The following is a 25,747-nucleotide window of genomic DNA, read 5'->3' on the forward strand; positions in this document are numbered from 1 at the left end:
ACCCACACTCTCTCCAGGGCCCCTCATCCTAGTGGGAGGGACCGCATTGTGGAGACTCAGCCAAGGGAAGGCGGATGGGGTAGGGAGTCAACATTTCAGACCGTTCAGAGGGCAGAGCCCGGCTTCCTCTCACGTGCTGAGATGAGTTGTCACCTCCCGGCCCCGCCCCCGCCGGCCCCACCCCCGCCGGCCCAATCAGTCAATGTCCTTTGGCTTTGGGGTTCAAACCACAGACGGGAGAGAGTCGCCTGAAGATGAACAGGTCAACTCCTGAAAACTGAAGCTGCCTGTTGGCTTTGGGTGCTTCTGTGGGCCATTGCTACAGCTGGTGGAGAGCTCTCTCAGTGTAACACGTTAGAGAGAAACTGGAGATTCTTCTCCGGGAACAAAATCAAAGTTCCAGGAAAGGGAGTGCATTGTTGAGGACTCAGAAGGAGGTCCCCAAAGGACCACCCTCAGTCAGTTCCGAACCTTTCTGCTTCCAACTTTAGCCCTCACATCCCGCCTCGTCCTCGGCTCTGCAGGGCGAACTCAGCTCTAAGCCGTTGGCTGCAGCCAGCGCCTGCGGCTTTCCGCGGGACCTCCTCCTCAGCGGCCTTTGTCTGGGGTCTCTTTGTCTAGGAGACCCCTTTGGTCCAGTTTCACAGTTCTGTGTCCGCTCCCTTTCTCTGGGTTAGGCTGTCCCCTCCCTCTCTGCGGGGGCTGAGAGGCTCGGCGAGGGGAGCGGGGCTGGGTTGCCATGGTCACCTTGAAGCCAGCCGCAGCTGGCCAGGGCAGCTGCTCTTGGGCCCCCGAGGCTGGAGCTTGGACAAAGCCGGGAGGCTTCATCGGCCTCAGATCTGGATCCCCAAAGGCCTGAGCCTGGGGACACTGAAACTCGGGAGAACCTGGAGGTGAGAGGGAGGAAGAGCTCACCTGGGAGAGCAGGAACAGACCTTGGGGCTGGGCTGCCTTTATGAGAAGGGACCAGGTAGGCCTGGAGGCGTGGTGGGAGGGGAGAAGGATGGAGGCCCTGTGCCGAACCAGGTTGACCAGCTAGCGGGCGCGGCCTTGGTGGCCGGCAGCCTGGAGACAGGTTTAATTCCATCTCTGGGCCTTCCATCTATCTTGAAATTGTCCTTCCTTTTTAAGTCTGCCCCACAGCGTCTTGTTTTTGTTTTTGTTTTTTTTTTCCTTTCTTTCAAACTCCATGCCTCAGTCTCTCCCTCTCTCCCTCCCTCCCAAATCTTAATTTCATTCTAACCTCCTCTCTCTCTATTTTCTCCATCCCAGTTATGTTCCAAACATTTGTTTTCCTTCTGTGTGGGATCAGCTCCCCTCGATTCAATCCTTTCTCCTCCCTCTCTCACCTTTCCTTTTGGTACCATCTGCCTTTGGTACCATCTGACTCTGGAGTCAGTTGTGTGCTCTCCTCCTGGGTTCTGTCACCATTGTCTCTCTGTGACCACCAACCTCTCTCTTCTGGTCCTCCATCCCTTCTCGGTCTCCCTCCCAGACTATCCACGGCTCGTCTGTCTCATTTTTCTTTCCTAGATTTATGTCATATCTTCCTTGGTCATCATACTCCAGGCCTCAGTCCCATTTGACTCAGTGGCTTTAAAATATGACCTATGGCCAGGGTCTTTTCCAGCTCCCTATTCTACCCCCCCTCCCACACACACACCAGAGGCTTTCCACTCTCCCCAGCTGCTGACCCAACCTGCTTCCCCAGAGGCAGCTGCATCTCAGGGCAGGGACTGTGGCTAGTGTGTGTTGGGGGCGGTGAGGGTGGGCCCATCTGGTCCACCCTCCTCCCTTTCTTCTGTCCTGCTTCCCTGCAGTGACGGCCTGGGGCTGAGCTCTTATTTCTCCTGCGTGCCTCTCTTCACATTTCCCCCCCAGCTGTTTCCCCTCTTCTTCCTGGGCTTGCAGGAAAAAAAAAAAAAATCAGTCCAGCATGGGAGAGTATGCAAGAGGGAGAAGTCTAGAGCCCTCCCCGGCTTCCAGGGTACAGTGGGGGCTTCTGGGGTTGTGGGTGGTGAGAGAGAGGAGCAGTGGGTTCGGGGCGCCGCAGATGGGCACACTCTTGGTTCTTGGCTCGGCTCTGTAGGCCCCTGGATGGCTGGGATTTCCCTCTCTGGCCCCTGGGAATCTGGGCTCCAAGCAGCACATTCCAGCCGGCTCCAGCTCCTTTTCTGCTGTCACTTGACTCCGCTGGGCCCCAGTCCCTGCTGCCTTTCCAGCCCTGGTCTGGGGCGAGGTGGGCATCACCGACTAGGAATTTTCGCTGGGAGAGTGAGAAAGGGGCAGAGGCTTCCTCCACACCCCCCACGGACCCTTCACTGGTCAGCGCGAGTCTGGGGCGTGCAATGTTCCACCGCGTGTGAGGAACTGAAGCTCCGCCCGTCGGGGGCTTCCCCAGAGCGTCTCTCCTGGGAGGAGGGGCTGTTACCGTCGCAGGTGAGGTTACTGGGAAGCCTTGGCCCCACCCCCAGCCGACTCCACACCCCGCCCAGCCTCTGCAGCGCCCAGATTACCTATTGCTGCCTGCAGAGGGGTAGGTAATTTGGGGAGGGGGAATCCCTGAGGGCTCGGTGGAAAGGCCAAGGCAGTTCTCCCAGTGACCAAGGGAGCTATTAGCAGGTCTTTCAGCAGCTGGAGCGTCCCTGGGTGTGTAAACTGGAGACTCAGCCTGCCTTGGCCTCTCTCCCGAGCGGCCGCTTATCTTCCTGGTAGCTTTTTCTGTTCTTGTCTGTTTTTTCTTCAGACTCTTTGGAAATGCTTTTGGGTGTGAGTTTTCAATCAGTTGAGAGGTGCAACAGGGTGGTAAGGCCGGCAAGGTTTCTGGAGACTTTACTGTGATCTGACATCATTCGGGGACTTGGCAGGTGTGGGGTTCGGAGAGAGGTAGGACTGACAGGTGGTGCTGAATGGGGACAGAACACCTCCTACACAAGCTCTGCTTACCCCCCCCCCCCCCCATCTCTCCCTTCCGAGGCTCAGCAGCTCTCTCTGTTCATTGTTTTCTTGCATCCTTGGGTCTTGCGTTCCCGTCTTTTTGGGCAGCATGTGATTTTTCAGGACGCCTATCTTTCTCCTCCACCCCCACCTCGTCCTGGCTCCATTTTGCGCCTCTCCTTGCCAGAAACCAGACTCCGCGGCTCCCACCAGGGACTGAGCTGGCTGGGAACTGAGGAAGGCTTGCCTGAGGAGGACTCCAGAGCGAGCCTGGATGGAGCAGGGAGCCCAGGGGGACCCAGAGTCTGGGAGTCTGGACCTCAGGGCTCCTGGGAGAACAGGAGGGAGCTGCAGAGCTGGGGAGAGGTTCTGGAAGAAGGGGACAGAGAGAAGTGGAGACTAAAAGAGTGTGGTCTGCCCTCAAGCTCGGGGGTAATCTAGGTTGGGAGCTGTGGGGCGAGGGGGTGCCAAAAGGTAGCAAAGTGGGGTAGGGTGAGAACCAAGCGGGTCTGGCTAGACAGGTGAGCCCGGCTCCCTTCCCCCAGCCGGGCTCCGGCTCTCGCTCCCGTGCTGGGCCTGTGGGAACCCGCTGCTTCCTGCGTGCCCTGGGGCTGCTCCCCCGTGCCTCTCTCCCCCTCTCTCCAGGAACCGAGCCCAGAAAAAGGGGAGGAGGGAACGCGCCATCTCCTCGCGGGGCCACCGCGTGGGGGTCCTGGGCGGGCTGTAGCCGGGCCCCTGCTGGTGCTGCTGTACCCCAGCCTCGGGGCGGCGGGGGATGGGCGTACGGATCACCTAGGGGAAGCTACGCGTGCAGGGGGACATGCGGGGCGGGCTCCGCGCTAGGAGAGAAACGAGGGGCGGCGCCGGGCGTGGGAGCGCGGGCGCCGGGGCGGGAGGACGGGCGGGGGACGGGCGCGGGGAGGCGGCGCCTGGGCGCGATCTGGCCCCGCGCTGGCTCCTCTCCCCGGAACAGGCCCCCGACAGCTGCTCGCGGGAGCCGCCTCCCGACACCCGAGCCCCGCCGGCGCCTGCGCTCCCCTCCCGCGCCCCGCCGCCGAGGAGGCCCCAAGTCGGGGCCGGACGCCTGAGTCGGCCCCGGAGAGCGATGAGAGGTAGGGAGCGAGGTGGGGACGCGCAGGAGGCAGGGGGCGCGGGTTGGGGAGCCCCAGCTCTGCCCGCGCCCCGGGGTTTTGATTCTCTATCCGAAACAGAGAGGACCCTGACTTTCCGAGGAAGTATTTTCTAGTAGGGAAGGATCTCTCTTTTCCTGGGTGAGGGGAGAACCGAGCCCCAAGAGGACAGGTGCGCATATGCAGCCCACTGAGTCATCCTATCGGTGTTCCGTGTGCCATGCCTACGAGCATGCTCTGTTAAGCTGCCCCGGCCAGAGGGAGCCAGCCTGACGCCCAACCTACCAAACCAGCCACGCTGGGTGGTTGCCTGGTGGTGCCAAGAGACGAAGTCACCGCCCAATGAGCAACGCTCCCAGGGTCCCCTTCTGGCCGGGCATTCCTGTCCAGCACCCCTTCTCCCAGCCACCGCCCGCCCGGCTGGCCTGGAACGGACTGGCTGAGAAGGATGGAGGTGTGTCTAGACCCCAGTGGCACTGTAGGGACAGGTCACAGTAGAGTGCATGAGTGGAGAAATGGCCTTGTTCTTGCTCCTTTTCCCACCCCGTTCCACCTGTCCCCACCTGCTCTTGGCTTAGTCACCCATGTGTGTTTGGGAGGGGCAGTTCTCTGGGGATCCCGGACCCCAGGGCCTGAGTTGATTCCACATTGTCTTCTGATGTGATGTTGCAGCAGCATGTGTCTGGCATTGAGTATTCACAGGTGTCTAAAGGTGGCAGCTCACTAAACGGTGAGATCTGACTTGATAGATTACCTCGGGGTGTGTGGCACACACCTGTAATCACCTGAGAGGTGGAGGGAGGCAGCAGGATCAAGAGTTAAAGGTCAGCCTTCCTTGGCATCGTAGTGAGTTTGGAGGCTTGAACTACTTGAGACCTTGTCTCAAAAAAACCAATCAATCATCTGGCTGTAGTGGAACATGTCTTTAATCCCAGCACACCCAGGAGAGAGGCAGGTGACTCCCCATGAATTCAAAGCCAGCCTGGTCTACATAGCTAGTTCCAGGCCCACCAAGGCTCTATAGTGAGACCCTGTCTAAAAAGAACCAAAACAGCAACAAAAATCCCTCCATCCAACCAACCAACCCACCAACCCCCCTCCACCTCAAAAACATTAATCAAACACACACACACACAACAAAAGATTTCAAGGTGTGTATGGAGTGGATAAGAATTGTGTGTAAGCTGGTCTTGGTGGCACATAGGCCAGTAGAATATGCTGAAGAGGCAAGGGGATCAGAAGTTAAAAAGAAGAAAGAAAATGTATGTTTATATGTATGTGAGAGGCTATAAGGCACCCAGAGGTGTGAGCATGGTACATTTAGTTTACTCTAGTGTTTACAGTGGGCTTGTTAAGTCTCACCCCACCTCAGTGTATGTGTATAGAGCTGTGTGGGTGTAGTTCTCTGGATTTGGAGATGGGGTTTAGGAGAGGAGAATGAAGGGCCTGAGGCAGAGTGTCCTGTAATTGGTTGAAGAAAGGCCAGGTAGGGTGCCGATGAGGTGGAACTCCTAAGCCTATCTGATAGTGGGAATCCAGACCTAAGGGATGATGAGAAAGGGATTGCCCTGGACCTTGTCAGCATGCTTCTGCAGCTCCTCCGCTTGGCCCGGTGCCCTGCTCTCAGAGCCTGTTCTATTTACCTCCAGCTTTGTGTTTCTGCTCTGTCTCCCCCTGCCTCCTGTCCCCGCCTGGCTTTGTATCTCTGCCCCAGGCTCCCTCAGCACTGTCTGGCTCTGATGACTCATCTGGGATAGGCATGAAGGTTACTCAGGGGAACAAGGGCCCTGCTGTTTCTACAGAGGTGGGGGTGGAGAGTGGCACCCAGGAATTCCCTGCCAGACTTCTCAGTCCCTGCGCCCCTGCACCACGGGGCTGTCTCCTCAAGGGACTGGTCATGGTGCCTTTTGGTTCTAGGCTCTCCTTTGATAGCGAAGTGGCCTCTGGCAACCCAGTCAGCCCCTCAGCTGCTGCTTCAGTGATGGGGGGTCTCAGCTGCCTCTTACATTCCTGCCCTAGAGCATTATGGGAGCAGCTGGAGGAGGACAAAGGGATGGGGGAGACTCCCCCCAACTCCTCCTACCTCCTGGGGTGACCTGGCTTCCCTGTAGTTAAGCCCGCCCTCATCTCCAAGGCAACTCAGCCTTCTCAGCTCAAGGTTCTGCTACCTTCAGTAAGTTGGAACTTGGGGAACGGGATGCCAGAGGCAGGGCAAGGAGAGCTGGGACCTGGTGGCAGAGGTGTGAGAGGGGCAGTGGGTGTCCCTCGGGATTCCAGGACCTTTAGACTTCAATGCAGGCCTCAGGCATTGCCAGGTATCAGGAGAACTTTTCTGTCCCCAGGACAGTGGACAGTAGATCCCTGAGTTTATACGAAGACTTCAGCTGGTTTTGGGGAGGGTAAACTGCCCACACCCCAGAAGGAACAGAGGAAGCATCTCGGTCTTCAGGGAGAAACAGTTACATGGGGACTTTGATCCAGAAGGTCCAGGTGGGGTTCCGAGTCTCTGCCAAGCGTCAGAGGGTGTCCAGTCTGCTGGTCTGGCTACCTCAGTGGGCTGGGGAACTGCAGAGGACCATGACGTTGAGCGCTGATGGAGTCTTGTCCTTAGAGGTTTGAGGCGCTCGGGCTAGCTGGTGTTTGGTTCTATTGTATTTTCCTCAGTAAACCAACGAAGCCACTCTAGGACTTAGGTTTTGAAAACCAGAGTAGGTTTTACATCGGTTTATATGTTAGATGATTTTACATGAATGCATGTTACTGTCTCAGAGTTGTAGAGAGCCAACACAGCCAGTTTTCTCCTTTTTGTGTGCTCTTCCCTCTCTCCCCTGTTCATGGTCGCGCACAGCCTCACCAGACATACACACGAAGAGTGGGAACAGGCGTGGGTTTGTTTATCCTTTGCTTTCACGGGGTGGAGTGATTCTTGTGCTTCTGAGTCTGGCTTTTCATGGTGAGCGGTGGCATGAAAAACACATGCCGAATCAGATTCACAATACTTTTTTTTTTAATTTAAAATAATTTTTTTAGGTTTATATATTCTTAAATTTTTTCTATTTATGGGTGTTTTCCCTGCATGTATATCTGTATAATGTGTGTGTGCCCCTGGTACCCTCGGAGCTCAGAAGAGGGCATTGGATTCCCTAGAACTGTAGTTATGGATGATTGTGAGCCATGGTGTGGGTGCTGGGAACTGAACCTGGGTTCTCTGTAAGAGCAACAGGCGCTCTTAACGGTTGGGCCGTCTCTCCAGCCCTCACTTTTTTCTTTCTTTCTTTCTTTTTTTTTTTTTAACTTTTGTTTTTTGGTGTTTGATTTGGAGTCTCATGTAGCCCAGGCTGGCTTCAACTTTAGAATGGGTCTGAGGCTAACCTTGAGCTACTGGTCTTTTGCCTCTCAAGTTGACTTGCCAGGGTATGCCACCACACCCTGCCTTTCTTTCAAATTTATTATTGTTGTTTATTTTATATGTGTGTGTGTTTGGGCTTACATGTATGTCTGGGCACCACAGGCATGCTTGGTGCCCATGGAGGCCAGCAGAGAGCGTGGGATCCCCTAAGACTTGAGTTACAGATAGTTGTGAGCTGCCACGTTAGTGCTGGGAATCTAACCTGGGTTGTCTGGGGCAGCAGCCAGTGCTCTTAACTGCTGAGCTGTCACTCCAGCCCCTCCTTTAAAATATATATATATATATTACATTTATTGTGTGTGTGTGTGTGTGTGTGTGTGTGTGTGTGTGTGTGTCAGAGGATGGCTAGTAGTAGGGGCGCACACCTTTAATCCTGGCACTTGGGAAGCAGAAGCAGGTGGATCTCTATGAGTTTGAGGCCAGCCTGGTCTACACAGTTCCAGGATGGCCAGGGCTATCTAGAGAGACCCTGTCTCAAAAACAGATAAAAAAGGGTCAGTTTTCACCTTCCACCCTGATTCTCTCCTTCCACCCGTGAGTCCCAGGGATAGAACTCAGGTCATCGAACTTGGAGCCAAGTGCCTTTACCCACTGAGTTATCTCTCTGGCCTTTTACTTTTTTTTTTTCTTTTCATAGCTACATAGAAGTTTAACCCCTACCCCCTGCCGCTCCCAACCCCCAGAACATCCCCTGTGGGTATTCACTTAGTTTAGGGATTTGGGTCCTCACCAAAGGCTCCATGGTGGACATCTGGAGGCAGTTTTGAGTTCTTCTCCTATTCCCTTTGTTTGAACCATCTGCCCTGATCATATTGCTAGATTGCTTTCCAAGTAGATTCTGATACTATAACAGCACCCCCACCCACCCACACACACAAAAATGGTGGCTTCTCTTTTTGTCCCTCTCCCATGGAAGATATAACCTTTAACAATATTTTGTTGGGGCTGGAGAGATGGCTTAGTGGTTAAGAGCACTTACTGCTCTTACAGAGGACCCAGCACCCACATGGTGATGACTCACAACCATCTATAACTCAAGTTCTAGAAGTTCTGCCTCCCTCTTCTGGCCTCCTCAGGTACTGCATGCATGTGGTGCACATATGTTCCTGTAGGTAAACACTAATATGCATGAACATCTAAAACATAAATCTTAAAAAATACTTTGTCAAGTTGGGTATGTCAAGTATGTATCTATCTGTAATTCCAGCATTTGGGATACCTTAGGCTGCATAGTAAGTTTGAGGCCAGCTTTGGGCTACACTGTAAGATCCTATCTCAAAAAAAGAAACATTCCTTTGTCAGTCTGATTCATATTTTTCTAATTCTAGTGAACTTGACTATTTTTTTAAAAATATATATATATATATATATATATATATATATATATATTGGTTTTTCGAGACAGGGTTTCTCTGTGTAGTGTTGCGCCTTTCCTGGAACTTACTCTGTAGTCCAGGCTGGCCTCAAACTCACAGAGATCCGCCTGGCTCTGCCTCCCGAGTGCTGGGATTAAAGGCGTGCGCCACCACTGCCCGGCTAAAATATATATTTTAAACTTGTTGGCTCTGTTCTTGTATGAAGTGAATCCTCAGAGCTTTGGGCCATTTCTCTATTGGGTTGTTTATAAAATGGTTTCTCTTCTCCATTTGTAAGAGTTCTTAGTTTCTAACCACTAAGCCCTTTGTCTCTACTGTGTGTTGCCGACATTTTTTTGAAGCCATTGTTTTTTGTTTTCGTTTTTGTTTTCTCTCTTGATTGAGGGGTGGGGTGGGGCTTCAGGCACGTTCTTTAATGAACGGATCTCTGTCTGGTTCCTTTGTGTGTTAAATGTGGATCATAACATCTACCTTATAAAGTGGCTGATGATAAAGTTATGGAGTCTTGTTTGAGGTCTCAGCCAGTGCCTGGTATGTAGGAGGCAGTCTAAAAGTAGAGCCATGCTCTGAACAGTGACTTCTTGTTTTTATTTTTGGCCATTTCACTCTCCTTATCCCCAAAGCAGCCCTCCTGTCTGTCTCTTGCTGTTGGCTGTACCTAGATCCTTTGCTGAGCCGACTCTCCTCCCAATTTGTCCCCTGCAGAAATGCTGTCCCCTCCTCCATAGGCCAGAGGGACCAGGAGCGATGGGGACAGGGGCCCTCTCACCTCTACTGCTGCTGCTACTCTTGGTGACAATTGGAGATGCTGACATGAAGGGACATTTTGACCCTGGTGAGGAGACTGACTCTTGGGTCCCTGAGGAATAGAGCTTGGGAGTCAGAGAGTTGGGGGGACCCTGATCCATCCTGTGCCTGTGTCCTCCAGCCAAGTGCCGCTATGCCCTGGGCATGCAAGACCGCACTATTCCTGACAGCGACATCTCCGTCTCCAGCTCCTGGTCAGACTCCACCGCTGCCCGCCACAGCAGGTACCTGATACTGGGTGTTGCCTTGAGGGAATTCTTTAATGGACCCTTCTGTGCTCTTCCAGCCCCTCAGCGCAGGCCAAATGGCTTTTGAGAAGGCCCAGGCGAGCGAGACATATGCAGTGTGGTGGTAGCAGGCTTTAATAGACCCACAGCCAGGCTGGCAATGTGCTCAGTTAGGGTACTCAGCTAGTATGAAGCTCTGTATTCAATATACAGCACCCCATAAATGGGTGTGGTGGCATATACTATAATCCCATCACTCAGGAGGTAGCAGCAGGAAGAACAGAAGTTCAAGGTTACTTAGTGAGGCCAGCCTGAGCTACAAAGTAACACTGTCACAAAAAAAAAAAAACAAAAAAAACAAGGTGAAGTGTTGCCCTGACCTCCTTCTTCCTCCCAGGCTGGAAAGCAGTGACGGAGACGGAGCGTGGTGCCCTGCAGGGCCTGTGTTCCCCAAAGAGGAGGAGTACCTGCAGGTGGACCTTCGGAGGCTACATCTGGTGGCTCTGGTAGGCACACAGGGCCGCCATGCTGGGGGCCTGGGCAAAGAGTTCTCCCGAAGCTACCGGTTGCGTTACTCCCGAGATGGCCGCCGCTGGATGGACTGGAAGGACCGCTGGGGTCAGGAGGTGAGGCTGAAAAGGGAGGCACCTGGGAAGGATACATTCTTCTCCTTGCCATACTCTAAACAGCATCTGCCACTGCCCATGCTCTAGCGCTTCCAGCTCCAGACTCTGCCAGGAGCACCACCCAGTGTCGCCAACCTGACTGCCTCTTAACATCTGATGCTGGTCTCAAACTTACCATTGGCCTCTCCAGTGGACGCCAGTCCCCACTCTTATCCCAAATCTGTTCCTTTTTCTTGTTCTCAGCTTGGGGAAATTTACAGCCCCCTCATCCCATGACCACAAACTAAGATGGTATTGGTGGCTCGCTCTCTCAGCTCCTCTCTGCACTCACCTTTGTGGCATTTCCTGAACCCCATCACTCCACCCCCACCTCCCAGCTCTAAGCCGTGTGTTCTTCCATCCAGCTGAAGCCTAAACCATTCAACTGGCTTTGGTCCCTTTCTACTATGTATCAAACTTCTTCCTCGCGGCTACAAACAGCATACCCAGCTCTCAGCCCAACACTGGCTCTATCAGAAAGAAAAAAGACTCCAATTCTTTGACTGAGTTAATCACGCACTTCGATTAACCCAGTTTCAGCTCCAGGGGATCTCGCACCATCCTCTGGTCTCTGCAAGCACTGCATTTGCGTGTGCAAACCCGCACACATGTACATACTCTGTGCCATACCGCCTTTATCTGTGGAACAAGCCAGGGTCCCTCTCCACAGTCAGGGACCAGACACTTGCTGCCGTCTGTGCCTGGTCAGCCCTCCCCCCAGACACCCAGAGGCTTCCTCTTACTCCACCCAGTGCTCCTCAGAGATGTCACCTCCTGCAGATCTTGCTCTGGACGCCCACCTCGCTGCTCTGCCCCACACACTGCCTCTTGTTCCTCACAGCTGCCCTGTGAGGAGGGGTTCCCTTCACCACTGAGGTCATGTCTGGCCCAGAGCGGGCCCTTGGTCAGCTGCTGGATGAACAGAGAGGGTGGGGTGAAGCAGGCAGGGTACTGAGATTCTGGGGGAGGGTCTGGGTACAGCAGCTTGGATGGCTTGGAGACACGTGGAAGCAGGCAAGGAGAGGGTAGGTGAGGTACGACTGAGGACATGCCTCCAGAGAGAGCTTCAGGAGGCATCAGTGGTCACTGCCACAGAGCCTCCTTTTAGAAATGCCCAGCTGCGTCCCACAGTGCTCAGTGTTACCCTTTGCCAGCGTCTCGGTGGCCCCTGCAGGCTGAGCCGGGGAGCAGCCGAGGCCTGGAAGGTTAGCTCTGATCTGCAGCCCTGCTCACCCATGCACCCTTTTTTCCTGGCCCACAGGTGATTTCGGGTAACGAGGATCCTGGTGGAGTGGTGCTGAAGGACCTTGGGCCCCCCATGGTGGCCCGCCTGGTCCGCTTCTACCCGCGGGCTGACCGTGTCATGAGTGTCTGTCTGCGGGTGGAGCTCTATGGCTGCCTCTGGCGGGGTGAGTGGGTCGGCCTCACAAGAACCCCTTTCCAGTCCTGGAAGCAAGAAACAGAGGATGTGAGGAGGGGCATCTGAGGTCCTCCTCTGTCAGGAAGCTGCCACTGAGTGAGGAGAGAGGGGACCGGCAATGTTGCCAAGGGGCTGAAATCACTCAGGCTGATGCCTCTAACTCCCGTTTCCACCCTTCCAGATGGACTCCTGTCGTACACAGCCCCCGTGGGGCAGACCATGTACTTATCTGAGGTGGTGCATCTCAATGACTCCACCTATGATGGATATACTGCAGGCGGGTAAGAGGGATGACCTGTACGGAGCTTGGGATGGGAGAAGGCCAGCGTGTGTGTGCTGTGTGTGTGTGTGTGTGTGTGGTGTAGTATGTGTGCTGTGTGTGTGATCTGTGTGTGCTGTGTGTGTGTGTGTGTGTGTGTGGTGTAGTATGTGTGGTGTGTGCTGAGTTGTATATGTGTGGTATGTATGGTGTATGTGTGTGTGCTGTGGTGTGTGTGTATGTGTATGTGTGTGGTATGTGTGCTGTGTATATGTGGTGTGTGTGTGTGGTATGTGTGAGTGTGGTATGTGTGTATGTGATCTGTGTGTATGTGTGTGTTTGTGTGTGTGTGTGTGCGTGTGTGTGTGCATGTGAAGTGAGGTGGAGCAGGGAGTAGCCTGGGCAGTAAAATGGAAGAACTGGGGAGAATGCCCATTAGGTGGGGCCTGAAAGGACAGGCTGGGAATGAAGGATGGTAAGGTGGCCATAGCCAAAGGGCACTTTGTCTGGATTAGAAAGAGGCACCATGGTCCAGTCAAGGCTCACCTTGTAAGAAAACCTGCAGGGCATCAGAACTCCTGTAACCCCAGTGCTTGGGAGGTAGAGGCAGTAACATCAGCGCTTTCTAGGCCAGCCAGACCCCCTAAGACACTAGCTAAAAACAAACAAGGCGGGGCTGGAGAGACTGGAGAGATGGCTCAGTGGTTAAGAGCACTGGCTGCTCTTCCAAAGGACCCAGGTTCAATTCCCAGCACCCACATGGCAGCCCAAAACTGCCAGTAACTCCAGTTCTAGGGGAACTAACACCCTCACAGAGACATACATGCAGGTGAAATACCAATGCATATAAAATAAAAAAATAAATGAAAAAAAAAAAAACAAACTAATAGATTGAACCTTGTGCCTTAGTGGTGGTAACAGTTTTGGGTGTGATGCATGACATTGGGGTGGGCTGGGAAGGGCCGGGAACGGGGAGGGAGTGAGAATCAGGCTGTTCAGGCCCCTACTGGGTGCGTGCGTGCAGAACCTGCGTGGCCCCACCGTCTTCCCTCTAAACAGTCCTTTCCTGTTCCCTCCAATCAGGCTGCAGTATGGCGGTCTGGGTCAGTTGGCAGATGGTGTGGTGGGGCTGGATGACTTCAGGCAGAGCCAGGAGCTGCGGGTCTGGCCAGGCTATGACTACGTAGGATGGAGCAACCATAGCTTCTCCAGTGGCTATGTGGAGATGGAGTTTGAGTTTGACCGACTGAGGACCTTCCAGACCATGCAGGTGAGCGAGCTCGGCCCTCCGGAGGACACCGGGAGTGGGGCGGGGGGGGGGGGGGGGGGGCGGGGGGGATGCTGCTGTGGTTTCCTGGCCTGACTCGTGTCCTCCTTCTCTCAGGTCCACTGTAACAACATGCACACTCTGGGAGCCCGTCTACCAGGCGGCGTGGAATGCCGGTTTAAAAGGGGCCCTGCCATGGCCTGGGAGGGAGAGCCTGTGCGCCATGCCTTGGGGGGCAGCCTCGGAGACCCCAGAGCCAGGACCGTCTCAGTGCCCCTGGGGGGCCGCGTGGGCCGCTTCCTGCAGTGCCGATTCCTCTTTGCAGGACCCTGGTTACTCTTCAGTGAGATCTCTTTCATCTCGAGTAAGCCCCAGAGTGTGCCTGGCTCTAGCCCTACCTAAGTTTACCTGTTGGTCTGACTGTCAACCCCGTGGTGTCTGTCCCCAGCATATGGATTCCTGGTATCACCCGTCGCCTGTGAGATTTCTCGGACTGGGGCAGAATAATCAGACCCCAGTCCTTTGTAGAGTCTTTTTTATTTGTTTGTTTGTTTTTTTTTTTTTTTGGTGTTTTGTAGATTCTTACTGTGTTTTTGAGACAAGGTCTCACTTTAGCCTTGGCTGGCCTGGAACTCAGAGAGAGATATGCCCGCCTCTGCAGTCTGAGTGCTGGGGTTAAAAGCATGTGCTGCCACACCCAGATAGATTCTTTTTTTAATTTAAAATTTTTTTTTTTTTTTAAGATTTATTTATTTATTATGTACACAGTGTTCTGCCTGCATGTGTACCTTCACACCAGATTTCATTACAGATGGTTGTGAGCCACCATGTGGTTGCTGGGAATTGAACTCAGGACCTCTGGAAGAGCAGCCACTGCTCCTAACCTCTGAGCCATCTCTCCAGCCCCAATTTAAATTTAAAAATTTTTTAAAATTATTTTTAAAAAATATTCTATGTTTTGAGACAGGTCTTATAATGTAACCTGGACCAGCCTAAAACCCATGATCCCCCTGCCTCAGCCTCGCCAAGCATTAGGATCATAGCTGCGTAGGATCCCTGTTGTTCCCAAATCTCTCTCTTTCCTGTATGAGTCCCTCATTCCTGATCCACCCTGAGTGAGGGTGACAGAAGTTCTGGTTAAGCCTGAAAGACTTCTGCCTCATTGAGAAGGAGCATCTTCTCTTAAGCCTGCAGATCCGCAAGGCCCCTCCTGAAGTCCTCCACTCCCCCTGACAGGGGTGGGGGGGGTCCCACACTGCTGTACCAATGGGCTTGCTCTGACTAGACTCCTGACCACCCTGTCCCCCTCAGTTCCCTAGGTCTCGCGCACCTGTGTCCCCGGGGTCCCCGCCCCCCTCCCCTGTCCCCCCTTCCCCCCTTCCCCCCTTTCCCCTCCCGCTCTGACTCCCTCTTCTCTTTCCTTCTCCCCAGACGTGGTGAACGATTCCTCTGAAACCTTCCCGCCAGCCCCCTGGTGGCCGCCTGGCCCACCTCCCACCAACGTCAGCAGCTTTGGTGAGCAGTCCCTGGGTACAGTTCCTCCCGGGCCTCCCCCTCTGGTGCGGCCGGACACCTGCTGTGGTGCTGACCATTCTCCCCTGTCAGAGCTGGAGCCCCGGGGCCAACAGCCAGTGGCCAAGGCGGAGGGGAGCCCGACTGCCATCCTTATTGGCTGCCTGGTGGCCATCATCCTGCTGCTGCTGCTCATCATTGCACTCATGCTCTGGAGGCTGCACTGGCGCCGCCTGCTCAGCAAGGTGGGCAGCGCGTTGTGCATGGGCGGGCATGGGAGCACAGTCCACGGGAGCACAATCCACGGGAGCACAGTCCCTGGGAGCATTGTCCCTGGGAGCATAATCCACAGCAGCACAGTCCACGGGAGCACAGTCCCTGGGAGCACAATCCCTGGGAGCACAGTCCATGGGAGCACAGTCCCTGGGAGCACGGTCTGGGCCGGTAGGATCTATAGGGCTGGGCTTAACATCAGAAGCAGAGACCACTCTCAAGAGTGAGCATGGTCTGTGAGACGGACACCACGTGAGTCAGTTCCCACCACTGTGAGTCTCCTTTGGTTGAGAGGAGGTGGCAGTTCCCCGAGCTAGGGAGGCGCAAGAGCTGAGAGTCCTCGGAGGGGGCCTTGAAACAGGCAGGGCCTTCCGGTGCAGGATATAGCGGGTGGCAAACCAGCCCTCCGGGAGGAGCCAGGAGATTTTCTCCTGGCCTCACCTTTGTCCTCCAGCCAAGCCCTGTCCGTCTGGGGTCCTTTTCTAACCAAAGCCCAACCAACCTGTTGGGAGCAAAAGCTGGAGAAGAGCCAGTGAAGGGGGCAGTGGCAGGTCACCTGCTCTGCGTATGCCCTGGACCTCCCATGTCTGGGAGGGTCACGTCCGTTACGGTTGATAATTAGGGCCTGGTCAGATCTGGGTTGGGTCCTGTGGGGTGACATCAGGGAAGTGGAGCTGCCATGAGCAGAGGATAGACCAGCTCTGATCCAAGCACCCAGGAAGCTGTGCTGTGCAGTGGCTCCATTAATGTTGTCTAATCCCACAACTAGGCCGAGCGTCGGGTGTTGGAGGAGGAGCTGACGGTTCACCTCTCTGTCCCTGGGGACACCATCCTCATCAACAACCGCCCAGGGCCCCGAGAGCCACCCCCTTACCAGGAGCCCCGGCCTCGGGGGACTCCACCCCATTCTGCGCCCTGTGTCCCCAATGGCTCTGGTAAGGCCCTGCCTTGTTCCAGTCCCCCTTGTCATCTGCCTGGGTTCTTGTCGTATCCCTCCTCCTTCACCGTCTGTAGCCAGTCCAGCATCTTCTTATTTCTATGTACCTCCATATAGTCTCCCCCAAAGTTTTCCTATGTATTACCCAGAATGCCAATGGTCTCATCCTGTCACAGTGTCATAGATTTCTGTTGTACCTCTCGTTGTCTCCTTACCCCTCGGCACTTGCTCTTTCCATCCATCCATCCGTCTTTGTCCATCCGTCCACTCATTCAAGCACCCATCCATCCTACCATCCATCTATATTCATAGACCCATTTGTCTATCCAGCACTCAGACAGCAGTTTTAGCTCTCACCCATCATCCACTCACCTGTATGACGTATACGTACGTATGTACCCATCATCCATTCAGCTCTCCGTTACTCGTGAGGGCCCTGGTTTACTCTATCTCTGTCTCCTGCACTTTCACCCCCAGAAGCCCCGGTCTTGCCTTGAGTCTCATCCCTTCCCCGTGTCTCCCCCCTCCTTCTCCCGACAGCGTTGCTGCTCTCCAATCCGGCCTACCGCCTCCTTCTGGCCACTTACGCCCGTCCCCCTCGAGGCCCGGGCCCCCCCACACCCGCCTGGGCCAAACCCACCAACACCCAGGGTAAGCCCCTCTGCCACTGGGCTCTGCAGGCTCCCCTTACCTCTACCGGGCCGCCGGGAAAAGCCCTCACGCCTTGCGCTGTCCAGCTCCCCGCTGTGGCCTCTTCTGCTCTCCCGAGCTCCCCTGCTCTGCCGCCCCTGGAGCCACGGGGAAGGCTGCTGGTCTTAGCTCTGTCCTCTCCTCCTCTCACACTGCTCTCCAGAGCAGAGAGGAAGCTGCTGCGGTGCCCCTCTCCTGTAACTCCTCCTTTATTCTCCCCTCTCTCTAGAGCTGCGAGGAGGAGGGCCTCACCCTGGGCGCTTGCCCCCTCCCCCCTGTGTCCTCTCTCCGCAGTCCCAGAGGTGAAGGCTCATGCCGCCCGCCCCTCCTGTCTGCTCTTCTCTGTGTTGCTTTCTCATTGTGGCCCTCTCCCCAGGGCCCAGAGGGGACAGCTCTGCCTCCCTCCTGTCTGTAAACATCTCGTCTTGGGGGCCTGTGGACCTGTCACCCTCTCCTTTCCGTGTGCCCTGTCTCTGCCTGTCTTTGAGCGTGGTGTGTTCGGGATTGGGAGTCATCGGCAGGGAGGGGCTGGGCCGACAGTAGCAGGAGCTGGTGGTGGTCAGTGGGATGAGGATTTGGAACATGGAGGAGACTCGTGGCTTGGTCCTGCTTCAGACGCTGGGTGGAGGAGTCCTTCTTCCAGCCCAGGCTTACCTAGTGGTCAGGGTTATGCCAGGAGACCCCAGAGAGTAAAATATTCTGGTACCTTCTGCTAATTGTCTGTGCTGCCTTGAAAGCCTTTGGGTGCATAGCACTGATCTCGCACTTGCCTTCTCTGGTTTGAGGCTGGCAGCGGGGGACCTTGGGGACATAGAGGCTGGGACCTCGGGGAGATTGGGACATGGAGAATTGTGCTGCTCGGGGCTGCTCCTGATGCCTCGTCCTGTCTTCTCTCCCCTCGCCTCTCCAGCCTGCAGTGGGGACTATATGGAACCCGAGAAGCCGGGTGCCCCGCTTCTACCCCCACCTCCCCAGAACAGCGTCCCCCATTATGCCGAGGCTGACATTGTCACCCTGCAGGGCGTCACTGGGGGCAACACCTATGCTGTGCCCGCCCTGCCCCCAGGGGCAGTTGGGGATGGCCCCCCCAGAGTGGATTTCCCCCGGTCACGGCTCCGCTTCAAGGAGAAGCTTGGCGAGGGCCAGTTTGGGGAGGTAAGGAGGGTGCCTGCCCGGCTTTGACAGCGTCATTTGTGCCGTGATGCCCCATGTGACGCTGTGGCCTTGGCGGACCTCGCGACTGAGTGGACGACCTTCCTTCTCCAGGTGCACCTGTGTGAAGTAGAGGACCCTCAAGACCTGGTCAGTGGTGACTTCCCTGTCAGCGTGCACAAGGGACACCCCTTGCTGGTAGCGGTGAAGATCCTCCGGCCAGATGCCACCAAAAATGCCAGGTGAGACCCACGGCAGCAGTAGTGATGGCACAAGCCAGTGGGAATGGGGCAAGTCACATGGGGCCCCACTCCTGGACGGGGAGCTGCAGGCAATTAACAGCTTCTGAGAGAGAGCACGCTAATCTCCAGAGATCAGTCCCCTACTTGGTTATCCCAAGTGGTCAGCCTTGAGACCTACACACACCAGCAACACTGAGTGGATTGGGCAGAGGCGTTCATAGACTTACTCACATACACACCTATAGCAGCAATGATAATTAGTGAGAGGCCGTAGATTCGAAAGAGAGGGAGGAGAGGGAGAGGGGAAAAGATGTGAGCATACTTTAATTCAATTTAAAAAATAATTAACAGCCGGGCGGTGGTGGCGCACGCCTTTAATCCCAGCACTCGGGAGGCAGAGCCAGGCGGATCTCTGTGAGTTCCAGGCCAGCCTGGGCTACCAAGTGAGTCCCAGGAAAGGCGCAAAGCTACACAGAGAAACCCTGTCTCGAAAAACCGAAAAAATAAATAAATAAATAAAAATAAAAAATAAAAAATAATTAACAAAAGAATGCTAGGTAAGGACTAGGGAGGATGTCTAGAAAAGGGGAGGGGGGAGGGGGGAGGACGACACACGGATGCCATGAAGATCTGAGAGCAGCAGAGCCTGGTGTCTGAGGGAGGTCCTTGGAGGCAAGAAGGAAGATCCACTGCCATGCCACTTCTCCAGCCTTCTCACTGCTTCTCCAGGAATGACTTCCTGAAGGAGGTCAAGATCATGTCGAGGCTGAAGGACCCAAACATCATCCGGCTCCTGGGCGTGTGTGTGCAGGACGACCCCCTCTGCATGATCACAGACTACATGGAGAATGGTGACCTGAACCAGTTCCTTAGTGCCCACCAGCTGGAGAACAAGGCAGCTCAGGGGGTTCCTGGGGACAGAGAGTCTGACCAGGGGCCCACAATCAGGTACCCACTCACCGAGGCAGGGCCTTCCTAAGAGCACCCCAAGTGGGACTCCTGACCCTCACTCAAGCTGGGGAGGAGCGAGGGGAGCATTGGGTAGGGATGGGACCTAGGATGAGGAACTCATGTCCATGGTAGTACGTGAACTAGGCCAGAAACGCTCAGATCTTAGGAGGAGATGAGGAGGCCTGGAGCCTCCATGAGGTCTCTCTTCCCCAGCCTAACAAAGCATGAGCTCCTCAGGATTGGGTGGGTGGAGTAGGACCTGCCCCATTCTGAACCTCTTCCCTTCCTGGATCAGGAGTGACCTCTCCAGTGGTTGAGGTGTGGGCTCCCCTCCCTCTCCTAGACAGATGCATGTAAAGTGGGGAGGAGTCTGGACTGCCCTGTGACCTTCTCTTTGATTCATTCATTCAGCTACCCTATGCTGTTGCACGTGGGGGCCCAGATCGCCTCAGGCATGCGTTATCTGGCCACACTTAACTTTGTGCATCGGGACCTGGCCACCAGGAACTGCTTGGTTGGGGGAAAACTTCACCATCAAAATCGCTGACTTTGGCATGAGCCGAAATCTCTATGCTGGGGATTATTACCGCGTACAGGGCCGGGCCGTGCTGCCCATCAGGTGGATGGCCTGGGAGTGCATCCTCATGGTGAGTGGCCCAAAGAAGCAGGCTGGGGGGGAGGGGGGCACTGGCTGCCCTCCTGCCAGCTCTGTGGCTCCTCAGCCACTTGCCTTTCTGGGGCTGCACTCTTCTCATTTGGAAGTCGAGGGTACCTCTGAATCTAGGAACTGGAAAAAGAGGGAACAGCAGTGTGTGGGAAAAGGGATCCAGGAGCCAAGAGTGGGTACTGGGTTGGAGGGGCAAGAGTTGGAAACTGGGGATAGAAGGGGTTGGAGTAGGATAGAGGCTCAGTACCAGCAGGTGGAAGGCAGACAGAGAAGGATAGGGCCAGAGCAGGGGGAGGGGGAGGCAGGAACAGAGGAGCAGGTGTAGGGGGTCAGGTGGAAGGACAGCCGGGGTGAGGGTACAGAGGAGCAGGTGGAAGGGGTCAGGTGGAAGGACAGCCGGGGTGAGGGTACAGAGGAGCAGGTGTAGGGGGTCAGGTGGAAGGACAGCCGGGGTGAGGGTACAGAGGAGCAGGTGTAGGGGTCAGGTGGAAGGACAGCTGGGGTGAGGGTACAGAGGAGCAGGTGTAGGGGGTCAGGTGGAAGGACAGCCGGGGTGAGGGTACAGAGGAGCAGGTGTAGGGGGTCAGGTGGAAGGACAGCCGGGGTGAGGGTACAGAGGAGCAGGTGTAGGGGTCAGGTGGAAGGACAGCCGGGGTGAGGGTACAGAGGAGCAGGTGGAAGGGGTCAGGTGGAAGGACAGCCGGGGTGAGGGTACAGAGGAGCAGGTGTAGGGGTCAGGTGGAAGGACAGCCGGGGTGAGGGTACAGAGGAGCAGGTGTAGGGGTCAGGTGGAAGGACAGCCGGGGTGAGGGTACAGAGGAGCAGGTGTAGGGGTCAGGTGGAAGGACAGCCGGGGTGAGGGTACAGAGGAGCAGGTGGAAGGGGTCAGGTGGAAGGACAGCCGGGGTGAGGGTACAGAGGAGCAGGTGTAGGGGGTCAGGTGGAAGGACAGCCGGGGTGAGGGTACAGAGGAGCAGGTGGAAGGGGTCAGGTGGAAGGACAGCCGGGGTGAGGGTACAGAGGAGCAGGTGTAGGGGGTCAGGTGGAAGGACAGCCGGGGTGAGGGTACAGAGGAGCAGGTGTAGGGGTCAGGTGGAAGGACAGCTGGGGTGAGGGTACAGAGGAGCAGGTGTAGGGGTCAGGTGGAAGGACAGCCGGGGTGAGGGTAGGTAGACCTTGGGGTCGGCCCTGTCTGAGATCTTCCTGTGCCTTCCTTGCATTCTCGTGTGCCAGGGGAAGTTCACGACAGCAAGTGACGTGTGGGCCTTTGGAGTGACCCTGTGGGAGGTACTGATGCTCTGCAGGTCCCAGCCCTTTGGGCAGCTTACAGACGAGCAGGTCATCGAGAACGCTGGGGAGTTCTTCAGGGACCAAGGCCGGCAGGTTGGAGCTGAGGGAGGGGATGTGGCTTGTGGGAGGGCCCAGGAGGCTTGTGGGAGGGGCCAGGAGGGGCGGAGCACGTGGTGATAGAAACTAAAGAGCACCTGCCCCTGCCTCTCCTTCACAGGTATACTTGTCCCGGCCACCCGCCTGCCCGCAGACCCTCTATGAACTGATGCTGCGGTGCTGGAGCCGGGAGCCTGAGCAGCGGCCGCCCTTTGCCCAGCTTCATCGGTTCCTGGCAGATGACGCACTTAACACAGTGTAAACTCAGGACCCTGCAGCCCTTTCTCATTGGGAGCCCTCCAGGGGAAGCTGGACACTAGAACGAGAGAAGCCCACGGCACCCCACCCCACCATCTCCTGACTTGCCGTCCCTGAGAGGCAGCGTTTCTGCAGGTGGGCTGGGCCTGCCCAAGGAGCTGAAGCCTCTGTCTCTGGAGACACACTCCCTTCCTGCTGGCCTTCCATCTCCCGAGCACCACCCACCCAGCTGGCCCTGTGGTTGGGATCCTGCCTGACTTCTTCCAGCCATCCCCTGGGGAAGGATGGGGACACATTCAGGGCACACACTGGACAAGGCCCCCTGGAGCACCTGGGCCCCACTGGACAACACTGGTTCCTGGGGAGGTGGCTGTGTCCCCGGCCTCCTTCCTGTCACACACTGGACACTGCCAGCTGAGAAACTGGGGGATGAGGTGGACAAGGAAACCTAACCCCCTACGGTGGTCCTCAGCCCTGGCTTCCTTCTGATCCCCGCCCCCGACACACTGGACCTGGGGTGATCCCTGTCCTGATCCTCGTCACACACCCCTCCTTCCCACTGACTGAACTGCAGCTAGGACTTCTCAAAGCCTATATGTTTCTGTGGAGTAAATACTAGGATGGGGGACAGAGGGATCCATAGCCCAAGGCTGGGGGTGGGGAATCTCTATTGTAGCTACCACATTGGTTTTTCTATAATCACGTGGGTTTGTACATTTTTGGGGGGAGAGACACAGATTTTTACACTAATATATGGACTTAGATTGAGGCAGTTTTAATCTCCTGCAGTAGGCAGGTAATAATAAAAGTTGAGTTTTTCCACAGCTGTGGGTGCATTTCCTGGGGTTTGGGTCGTGTCTGCCTCCTCCCCTCCCTCCCAGGCCACTGTCTTTATTTCCCCGGTCCATGTTCCACATCCTGCGTGTGTAGTTGAGCATTGGTCTGTTGTCACAAAATCCAGGCCCATGCCAGTGAGGCCATGAGAGCCCTGTCCACTCGGATGCTCTGCAGAAAGAACATAAATAGTGGTGCCCATTGGGGTCTGGAGAGAGATGGTTCAGTGGTTAAGAGTACTTACTGGATGCTCTTCCAGAGGACCCGGGTTCAATTCCCAGCACCTACGTGGCAGCTCATAACTGACTGTAACTCCAGTTCTAGGGGGTTTAACACCTTCACATACAGGTAAAACACCAATGCACATAAGTGAATAATTAAAAACAAACAAATAAATAGTGGTGTCCATCGGTTGCAAGTCAACAGGGATCTCAGAAAACACTAGGAGTTTTGCTCTCATTCATCATAAAGAGCAGTGCTAGATTTTGGTTTGAGGTTATCAAAAATAAAGGTGTCATTTCTTTTCCTTGTCCAAATTCTAGAATCCAAAGGGCTGGGAAGACCCAGGTGATCTCTGGGTTAGGTTTTGAAAGCATGCACATGCCTCTTGGGTATGAGCTGTCTGGCAGAAACCAGAACTATGAGCCTGGATTGTCTCAGGCCTATGAGGACAGCTTGCACCCACTGTGAAAGCCTTAGATTTCATTTTGAGTGATAGCAAAAAACAACAACAACAACAACAAAAATCTAGTTGCAGGTTTGGAGAAAACGGCCCCATCTTTATAGTGGTTCCTGTGAAATAAGGACCCTGGGGTTTTGGCTAACTCTATTCACAAAGTGAGCCAAATAGATAATGAGAGGACACAGTAAAGATAATTTAATCTGAGGTTGAATTAATGGGCTCTCAGGGCCCAGGTCACCAATCTGACAGTCTTCTTAAAGCTACGAAGGTCAGACTACTGCCCCTAAGATTAAGACAGACATTGATGGGTTAGAGTTCAGAGGTCAGACGTTAGAATAATAAGCAATGGAATCCCTGGCAGGGAGCCATAGCTCCCAGAGCTCTGTGCCCAGACTTGCTCTAAGTAAGCTTTAGAACTATGTAACTCTAGGCTCCTGTGAAGCTCAGTTCGGCATGTCCAAACCTGCCCCTCTCCCACAGCAGCAGCAGCATCCACCCTGTGGCACCAGTGTGTCCTTGATCCTTCTCGGTGCTGAGTCCAGTCCAGCGTGAAGCTTGAAGGTCTCCCCGCCAGATCTTCATTCTTTCTCAACATTTCCACCGCCCCGGCACATGCCGCCACAACACTGACATCTCCCAGCCAGTCACCCAGGACCACTCTGTCCCTCTCTGGTTTGTTTTCAGTTCTGCAGCCACGGTGACCTTTGTTTTGAGGCTGGATCTCATGGTCTTATGTAGCCCAGACATGGCTCAAACTTGCTGTAGAACAGAGAATAACCTGGAACGGATGCCCCTGCCTTTACCTCCCTGGAATCGCAGGCACACAGCACCACACCTGGTCATCTGTATCTTCTGTTTTAAAAATTGTTACATTTATTTATTTAGTGTGCATGCATGTGTGTGGAGCTGTGTATGCACGTGCCACAGTGTGTAAGTTAGAGACAACCTGCAGGAACTGATTCTGTAGTTCCATCATGTGGGTCCTGAGTGTAAAACTCAGGTGTGGTGGCCACTGCTGCCTTTACCTCTGAGCCATCTCACCAGCCCCTTTAAGTTTTTTTTTTTTTAAATTACATTTTGCTTGTTTTGTATATATATGTGTGACAGTAGTGATGATGGTGATGATGATGATTACAATGCTGGGGTTGAACCCAGGGCCTTGTACATGCTAAGCAAGCACTCTGCCACCGAGCTATACTCCCGGTCCCCCTTTTGGATCTTTCTGTTGTTTAATTCAGTGGGTGTCTCACTGTGTAGCCAAGGCTGTCCTGGCTCCCTAGGTAGACCACGTTGTCCTTGAACTCAGAGATCTGTGGGCCTCTGCCTCCTGAGTTCAGGAACTAAAGGTGTGTGCCACCACACCCGACCCTTGTTTGCTAGTAGGAGCTCACTACCAGCAATATTCCTGCCTCAGTCTCCTGAATGCTTATATTAGAAGTGTTTTCTGATGGGCGGTGGTGGCACATGCCTTTAATCCCAGGAAGTGACATGGCTGGATGGAGAACAGTATACAAGGCGTGAAGAGACAGGAACTAAAGCAGTTCGGCTGAAACTCTGAGGGGTGAGGACTCAGAGGCTTTCAGTCTGAGGATTCGTGGAAACAGGATCAGCTGAGGAGTTGGTGAGATGAGGCTGGCTGTGGCTTGTTCTGTTTCTCTGATCTTTCAGTTTTCACCCCAATATCTGGCTCTGGTTTTTTTGTTTTTGTTTTTATAAGACTTTTTAAGACTCATGTTACAAAGACTGGCTGATTCCTACATCCTATCCAGCACACACACCACTGTCCTTTCAGCTTCTCCTGAGGCCACAGACCCTCCTGGCATGTGGCTTTGTAGTGTGCTTTTGCCCTGGAACAGTGTTCCCTGGGTCTCTTCAGCAGTTTCCTCTGGTCAGGTCAAATCTCCAGAGATGCTCTTCAGCCCGAGGATCTGTTCTTTGCTCACTTGTATGTGCTATCTCACATGTATTTGTGTGTGTGGTATGTGTCTTTGTTTCCTTGGCTGTGAGATTATAAGCTGCAAAACAGCCAATTTAAGGAACACAGGACTCAGTTCTAAAAAAAAAAAAAAAAAAGCAAAAAAAAAAAAAAACAAAACAAAAAAAAAAAACCTCAAGGGCTAACATAAAGAGTATCTACAGAGTTAGGGAAGCCTCACCAGGCTCCCAGATCCCAGCCTGTGCTCCGTGTGGCCCCATTAGGCAGGGCTACCTCCTCTACTGAATCCTGACAAGCAGAGTCAAGCTGAACCTCCTCCCATGGCTTTCACCTTATCCATTGAGGCAGGGTTTCCCAATCACCTAGAGTTATCTAATGTGGACAGTTTCCTTAGACAGCTGTCTCGTACAGGCAGGTGGCTACTCCCACCCAACATTTTATGAGGGTTCTGGGGGTCTGAACTCTGGTCACTAAACCATCTCTCCCCAGCCTACCTTTCAGTTTTATACATGTCAAAGCTTCTTATGGGCTGCTTAAGACACTTTGTAATCTGCATTTCTCCCTCTGCTGGTGGGTCATGTGCAGTTCAAGGCCCCAGTATGCATACAGGCCCCTCCTTTCTCAGGGGTGCCCAGTCTTCCACATTGTTGGGATGATTCATGTTTTATCTAACCAGCCTCTGGCACCGACCTGTGAGCCTTTGCCATTGAGTTCAGGAAGCATCTTTGTT

The 25,747-nt window shown here is 54.5% G+C and overlaps 1 protein-coding gene across 1 annotated transcript; it reads left to right on the plus strand.

Annotated features, from left to right (window-relative positions):
* The first annotated feature begins 269 nt into the window (after positions 1 to 269).
* On the plus strand, positions 270 to 22,389 carry Ddr1 (discoidin domain receptor tyrosine kinase 1). The gene is given in 19 exon segments (XM_059281736.1): positions 270 to 970; positions 9,558 to 9,687; positions 9,781 to 9,883; positions 10,284 to 10,512; positions 11,813 to 11,960; positions 12,153 to 12,252; positions 13,314 to 13,500; positions 13,615 to 13,861; positions 14,929 to 15,012; positions 15,103 to 15,254; positions 16,052 to 16,217; positions 16,760 to 16,870; positions 17,820 to 18,064; positions 18,176 to 18,303; positions 19,033 to 19,251; positions 19,666 to 19,771; positions 19,773 to 19,901; positions 21,155 to 21,304; positions 21,429 to 22,389. Coding segments are annotated over 19 exon segments (2,790 nt in total). The 5' UTR covers positions 270 to 955; the 3' UTR covers positions 21,570 to 22,389.
* Positions 22,390 to 25,747: the final 3,358 nt, after the last annotated feature.

Source organism: Peromyscus eremicus, chromosome 16_21 (assembly GCF_949786415.1).
Source record: "Peromyscus eremicus chromosome 16_21, PerEre_H2_v1, whole genome shotgun sequence".
Classification (NCBI taxonomy): Eukaryota; Metazoa; Chordata; class Mammalia; order Rodentia; family Cricetidae; genus Peromyscus; species Peromyscus eremicus.